The sequence below is a fragment of the Siphateles boraxobius genome, unplaced genomic scaffold (genome assembly GCF_051911475.1).
Source record: "Siphateles boraxobius isolate OS27281-9 unplaced genomic scaffold, OSU_SipBor_1 1, whole genome shotgun sequence".
In the NCBI taxonomy this organism is placed as follows: Eukaryota; Metazoa; Chordata; class Actinopteri; order Cypriniformes; family Leuciscidae; genus Siphateles; species Siphateles boraxobius.
In genome coordinates, this window is record NW_027508699.1 from 31161625 (window position 1) to 31169632 (window position 8008).

Here is an 8008-nt window from a genome sequence, read left to right on the forward strand (position 1 = left end):
TTTAAATGCCCTTGAGCATGATGAACAAGGTTTTGCCAGGTTGGGTTTTGAAGTACTCACTTGAGACAGTGCAGAGGCCCAGGCGGGGCCACACGGGCCACACTGGCCCCATTCACAGTGCTGAGCTGAACCTCAGAGATGAAAAGAGTCACCGAAGAAGATTGCAGCCTCGTCTTTACCACCTCCAATGGACATGTCAATATTGCACCTACAGTGCCACCACAGCTAGAGAGAGAGAGACATAAAATAAAAATAAATAAAACAATTATTTATTATTCACTTTTATTCACGCAATATCATTTGTACTGAATAACTAGTTAATTGCCATTGGGGGAAAAAAAATTCACCTTTTTTAAACTATTTTGAAATGTTTAGAGCAACAAGTAAAATACAGTACAATCCACACTGTTTTTTAATAAATGTGCATAAGCAAGAATGCTATTTAACCATTTTAATTTGTACACAATTTACAAATACACATTAGGGGTGTAACGATACACAAAATTGACGGTTCGGTTTTCCCACGGTTTTGACGTCTAGGTTCGGTTCGGTTTAGAAAGCTAAAATTGCTTCTTTCTTTTTTTTAAACAGTAGTTTAATGAAAAAATTGTCTTTGTCTTTAAATTAATTCAATTACAATTAAACGTTTCACAAGGATAAAAAAAAAATCTGCTAAATCTGTAAACTATATAGGGAGCCGCACATTACTATAACATTAAAGGTTGTAGCCTAGACTTTTAACCTAAATTCAGATGCTATTTATTTTTTAGATATAATAATCAACACACAACACATTGTATGAAAACATGTAAACTGAACATAAGGCAGTTTTTGCATTAACTTGTGTTTTTTAGTGATCGACCGATATTGATTTTTTATAACCGATACCGATACAGATTATTTGCATGTGTATGTGCCCGATAACCGATATGCAGAACCGATATTTATTTACTGTTATACTTCTGTTTTTGGCACAATTATTACAACACAAATGAACTGAACAAACCATTTTATTTATAACAATCACTCCCTCCTTGCATACAAAAAAAAAACCTTTATATTTATACACAAATAAATAGAGGGGTCTGAGTCCAAAAAATAAAGTGCACTGTTACTAAGTGTCTTTGTTTAAAAATAAAAGCTTTGATGAGGTAAAAAATAAAGCACAAAAACTATTCTAACATATTTGGATATGTTTATTTGTTTTCATAAATGGTAAACTAATCAAATTACAATAAAAATATTTATATTATTACATTATATAATTTATATCTAAATTATACATATCATTTATAAGCATCAGCAGCAACAATGTTAACAATAGGCAAAATAAATGTTAAAAGTCTAATGTTTTCATATGGAAAAAATAATTGACAGGGGAGTCATATAACCTTTGCAGAAATGTAATTCATTTTAAACAGTTTTAGAAGGTTTATGTGTCGTTTGTTTAAACTAAGAGTGAGGAATAATTCACTGGGTAATATTAATTCACTGCATAATATTAGCTGGAATAGCCTATAACATCAGGAAAGTAACAAACAAAACAGCATATACATCATTGCATTTTCCAACTATTATGTTATTAATTATTATTAATATTTTTGTCGGTCTAGATCATGAAATGCTTTATGACAAAGTGCTGTTTATCTATGCATTTACACATAACTATAACATTAGGCTATACATTACTCAACCGCGATCGCGAGTGCAGATAATAAATAATTAATTTCCACAAAGCGGTATATTTAGATGTATATTAGCGAAATAATTGCTATGTAGTAAATGATAATATAATCTAGGGTGTTTAAACAAGATAATCTTGTCAAAAGTTTCATTCAGTGGCCGTGCTAGAGCATTCCTGATCATAAACCCAGTGAGTGCTCAGCAATATGAACGAACTTTTGTTTCGAGACTAATGGTGAGCAAATACAACAGATAGAGAATTAAATTCAGCGCTTTTATTTTCAACATGCACTCATTCATGTCTGTTTTATTTAATTAATGTAAAGTTACGTCTTTATTGGGGAAGGACATGACGGATTACGCTACGTGGCTCAATGAGTTCGTCTCAATTTTTTAGAACCAAGCTGCATAAATAAACTATATCAGGCATTTATGTCTCAAATCTCATTTCTGCATGCATGTCTGTTATGTTAAATAAAGTTGAATAATTAAAGCAAAGCAAGTAGAACATATACTTTACCTGTGCACAGAGTTGTTATTGACTGATCTCCTCAGACGCGGGCTGCAATGGCGGAATTCTCAAAACGGCCACAAGATGGCGCCGTTTATCGGAAAATCCGATATTCCAAAACCGATTCCCGATTATGGGAAAATGCTTAAATATCGGGAAAAATATCGGTAAACCGATACATCGGTCGATCACTAGTGTTTTTACTCTAATTTGTTATTGAAATATAATACTTTACACAGTTTACACAGTAATTTTCATGAAATATATTTTAAACATACATTAAATAATCAAGATATCATTAACAGGTTAAGTAAAATATAATATATAGGCTAACATGGTGCATTTATTTAGTGCAAGAGTTCATTTATAGGAACCAAAGTTGTGGAAACTGAATCACTTTCCTGTTGAGGTAAATATAATGCTAGTGACAAGCTATGCTGTTTTATTGACGTCTTTCCGCTGCTGAAACACCGATTGAGCGATTACACGAGTTATGATGGCTTTCAGTAAGTATACTGCATCTTTCAACATACCTTCAGGTGTCCATTCTGTAGTCTAACTGAGGAAGAGATGAACGCGTTTACCCGCGCGCCGCGCTGCCGCTTGAAATGAGGAGCTTAGTAGGCCTACAGCGATCTGTCACGCCACAGCAAAGAGCGCCAAAACGCCATTTATTGTTTGAATTTCGTGATCAAATAGACAGAATTTGAAAGATTACACCTTGCTTATTATCGAAAGTAACAAAACACGGAGCTTGTGATTTGGTGTTAATGGTGGTTAGGCTACAAAACTGAATTCGTTGTGTACTGTACACATAAGACATGAGGTCCATTGAGCCGGGCTGGGCGGGGCCGGGGTAGCAGGGGGCGGGGATGGGCGTGTTCGGTACGCAATGAGAGTATCGCGATTCGAATCGTGTGTTCTGTATCGTGGTTTTTCGGTTTTGTTCGAATATCGTTACACCCCTAATACACATCAATAAACAGTAATATTAATCTACATACATTGCTGTTCAAAAGTTTAGGGTCTGTACGATTTTTTTTATGTTTTTGAAAGACACCTTTCGTGCTCACCAAGGCAGCGTTTTATATATGAAAACAGCGATTTTGCTTTTGTCAGGAAAAAAAACTACTAGATCCAAAAAGGCAAAATCCTCTAGGACAAATTGAAAAATAAGCTGCTGGCAAAAAAGTGTGTTGCATTTTAAGTGCCAGGGCATTTTTCCTTCCGCTGACATGCACAATGATTATACTTGTAAGTCAAGGCAGCATTCTGCATTCACATCTGTATGTGTGTCAAGTTTAACATGTATTGGCTTGTGTGATTAGGGGGAGCAGAAAAAGGTGGGCCCCACATGCAAAAAATCAGGAGGTTAGGCCTGGACAAGACCCTCAAACAAAACAAAAACAAAAAAACAAAAAAAAAAAACACTTGCATGCAATAAGCATATAAACCAGACACTTTTTGAGTTGATTAGTTTCCACTAATTGACTTTAAAAAGCATCAAAACTAACAACCAACAAGATACCTTTAATTATGTCACTAAATGTCAAAGGTCTGACAAGACAACAATCAATCAAACTAATAAAACAAACCTTAAACACATTGTTCTTCTTTTATTATGTCTGCATAAAGTTGACAAGGAAGCACTGAATGTTGATGACAAGCTAAACCTGCTGACCTCAGAATCGAATTCTTGTGTTCTAAACCTCTGAAGGTCTATTTTTTGTGCCACCTTCGAAAAGACACACATACAGTGAGCAGCTGCGAACTTTGCCCCAGATATGCAGCCCTCTGGTTTGTTGCTGCCAAGGTTTACACACTGACTCTCTCACTCACTCTTTCTCTGGTTGGCCGATGAACAGAATGATCATGCCGACTTCACGAGCACAACCCATTTGCCACTCCTACTAAAAAGCTCTGCGTATTAGAAAAATTCCACTAGAATTTTTTTTTTATTCCTCAGTTACTTATGGAATTCTACACTTTATAAAAACTATTACATAAAGAGATTTGTTTTTGAAGAAAGGGAAGTAGTCCGGGAAAAGAGGAAATTAACTGCATTTAATTTCTTCTAAAATGCAAGACCAAATCGGCAAATGCGAAGGTGACCACAAAAGTGAAGTCCCCTGGTCAATGATTAGTTTAGTTTTGAAGCAACAAAACAAAAAAACAGTTTGCACTTTAGGTTTACACAAGTGTTGAAAGGGCTGAAACTCCCAGGTGTAAACTAACAAAAGTCTTTGCTAAAGTAACCAGCCCTACATAAACAGGACCTGATCCAAATTGAAACTCAAGTCCACTCAAAAGATCCCAGACACTGTCATCTGAGCAAACCAGCCTTAATGAGTCCCACACAAGAACCACTTGTGATGTTACTATTGGACGCAATGTGTACGTTTACTTTTCTATTGTAAATGTACAATATTTGTTTAAATGTACAATAACTAAATGTTCCCCTAGGACCATTTTTCCTGGTTGCATTCGCACCACCAGTTGGAACTTTGAAGTGACGCAAGCCATCACTTACATCCTGCCGCTCTGGTTGTTGTGCAGGACTTTTATTTTGACGGCGCTGAGAACGACTTAGTCAGAGCCTGAGCACACAGAGCTCACATTCTACATCTTCATTAGTTTACAATCTATTTAACATTCCTATCTGATACGTTATTAGATAGAACTGTTAAACAAAGAAAGTAAATGATACGAAAAATTATAATAGCGTTTGCTGTGGGGTTGATGCCCAATGTTGCTAGTTGAGCAGAAATATTTCTGCTATTTTCCATGTTCGTGGAGTAGGCCTAAATATATAGGCTATAAACTGTGTGTTTACATGGCCATGTTGAAAATGACGTGTTCCAGTGTTTCACATGTTTTCGGCCAATCAGCGTACACTTGTAATTCCTTTTGTGCTGGATTAGACCCTACTCTTAAATAGGAGCTAATTTAGTTCCCCTAAAAGACATTCCTAGAACTAAAATTGTTCTCAGATCCTGCAGTAAAAACACACCAAAAAGTGGATTCTTCCACCATTAGTTATGGGAACTATGAAAAGGTTTCTCTGGTGAGATTATACATTTCTGTGGAAATTAGAGATAGTGCCCTTTCAGGGTCAAATCTGTCATAATCTATCACTGTCAAATTAGTTCTAAATTTATTTTAAAATAGGGGGGAAAAAGACAAATAGCCAATATCGACTGATAACACCAAAAACATGGTATAAAATTACAGCACCTAAAGTATATGCTTTCCCTAGATTTATTTTTTTACCATTAAAGTAAATGTCATTGGTCAACAACCCATTTAAAGGAACAGTTGCATAGCTGGAGAGTTATTTTAACTCTCAAAGGTTTATAAAAACTGTTATTGCTATGCACTGAAAAGGGATACTCATTTGCACTGCAGAGTAATTATCTATTTCACAGAACCATCGATTTGTTTATCACCGTTAGGCTATTTCCAGTGGCAGGTGATGTATTCACTGCTCACATTTATACTTATAGATACAACTCATCATTAGTTATATTGACATGCAACAAAAAATGTATGAATGAGCTAACCTGAAAATATTCCCACCAACACTATATGCAACAAAATTATTTAAACTCATTGTAGGAATATTACCAGATAGTACATGTTACGCAGCTATTATCACCTCCTGGGTCGGAGTAATAAAGTGACCTTCAGAGATATGAGCTTGTTAAAGAGCGATATACCCCCTCGTTTCTGTTACATTGCTGATTATGAAAATTGGCGAGGCAGCAACCTTTGATTCAGAGACTAAGGAGAAAATGATGTATATGGGCCTCACGGAGTGCAAAAGTAGGAGAATGGCGTCAAAAATAGCCGTACTATACTAGAGAGATCCCTGTCACACATCCAGCATCAAGCTGACAGTTGAAACCACAGGCCTACAACAAAGCCTGCGATTTGCTACAGGAAACAGCAATATGCTGCTACAGGTTCACATTCATTCAACGAGCATCCTCGAGTTTTTCCTGTCTCTAAACTCATTCTACATGGCAAAACACATGAGTGAAAAGCATCTAAGAAACAGCACTTCCTGAACAAACATGAAACGGCTAACGTTATGTCTGATTCTGGAGAGTTCCAGAGGATTCTTTCACAAAACCAGAAGAGATTATGCATCTGTTGCATGACCTTGCATTCACAAATAAAGCATCCGATCATCTGTAGCATGAAGACATGCTGACAGACAGCTAGATTATTTACGTTACGGCAATGTTGAATGAGCATCTATGACATTTTATAATGGTCGACCTGTTCTTTTGCGATGCATGTATATTATGTTACATTTTAAGAACAATCAAGCCCAACTATAACGTATAAATGTCAAAGAGACGGGATGGCAGAAATTATAGTCTGTCTCAGGCTCGCTAACGTTACTCACCCTCCAGCAAAGAGATGAACCAGTGTGTCCCTCTGACTCATCCTTTAGCATTCTCCGCACCCACAACCAGGCCTGCAGTGCGAGCAAGAGCCGGACAGCTCCGCCGAACCCCGCTGCGATTCTGCTGGACAGTCTCAGTTTAATTGATGTGGATGAGGGTTATAGTGCACACAGTTATTAAGCCCGATGTCTCGCGGGCGAAATGCGTCGCGCGATGCGGCTAGCTCAGCCTGCTAACGGCTGCCGATGTACGCTGATGCCTCTTTTTTGCCTCTGACGGGTTCACTTTTAATTTATCTCGTTCTTTTCTTATAAACGACACAGACATCTATCTGATTTCTAGGTTGTGGTTGCAGGGAACGCGGTTTTTGTGGAGCTAAATCCGTGTAGAATCGATAGTGCCAGTGATTCAGAGGCTGGAGAGCTGACTGAGATGGACACAAGAGTCGCTATTTACAAGCCAATCAGAAACCACAAAACAGAGTCCGCGATTGGTCGGTTTGCTGCGTGACGCAATTTGCCCCGCCCTATCATGCTCCTTTCACATGATCTTGGAAATGATAAATCGTAAATATTGATTTATTCCGTTTTTAGAAGTTAAGAAGACACATATTTGCATTTTGCACATTTGTTTATATGGAGAATACAACTATGCTGCTATTAAAGTTCCCCTGAAATGTTAACTAAGATTAGTTTAACAAGCCTACTACAGCGTCATATTTATATCCATATTTTTGTATCTGTTTGACACAAAACCTACTTCTTCCTTTTTTTATTTGAGTAGGCCTATTAATATCAGACCTGAGTTGCTCATGGAGAACATACCAGGGAATTATTAAAATGTGATTAAAATCATGGAAATCTGTGAGTTCATGTTATTTAAATTGCATAATAGGCTACAGTGATTTTGTTTCCTAGTTATGCCTCAGTTCTACAAAATGTATTTGACTACAAATGTCTCTGTGTGAGTGTAATCTCTATAAAAAGATTTTTTTAAAATAAAAATACTTATCTAGTAATCACAAATGCATGAACAATTTATAGAATGCACATGTCAAAAGGAATGGGAACACTGTAATATGTAAATGAATGAAGACCCGTGTCTGTCAGCTGACAAGAGTTACAGCATCCCTGATAAGAAAATTTGGTTTCCTTACTAAATAGCTGAATAAAATGCACACGCCTCTTGGTTTCAAGATTAGAGCTACAATTGTACACGCTCAGATCATGTGCATGGAAAATCTAATTTCTTCTGGCATGCCAACCTAATGAAATACAATGAAAAAGTGGTTCAGGCAGGGTCTTCTCCCTTTATAGAGTTAAAATTGTTTAGATGGCTGACTTATGACCGCTTTTTTTCTTTTATAGATAAGGCCATGACATCCACAAGACCAAATGTAACT

General features: G+C 36.7%; 1 protein-coding gene across 1 annotated transcript in view; it reads right to left on the reverse strand.

The window, feature by feature from the left end:
* slc25a36a (solute carrier family 25 member 36a) overlaps window positions 1-7071 on the reverse strand; it is a 28893-nt gene extending 21822 nt beyond the window's left edge. The window contains exons 1-2 of the mRNA XM_077233046.1: window positions 6606-7071; window positions 61-225 (exon numbers count right to left, since the gene is read on the reverse strand). Of these exons, the coding sequence (XP_077089161.1) occupies window positions 61-225; window positions 6606-6646 (206 nt within the window). The 5' untranslated portion in view covers window positions 6647-7071. The remainder of the gene's footprint in view (window positions 1-60; window positions 226-6605) is intronic.
* Window positions 7072-8008: the final 937 nt, after the last annotated feature.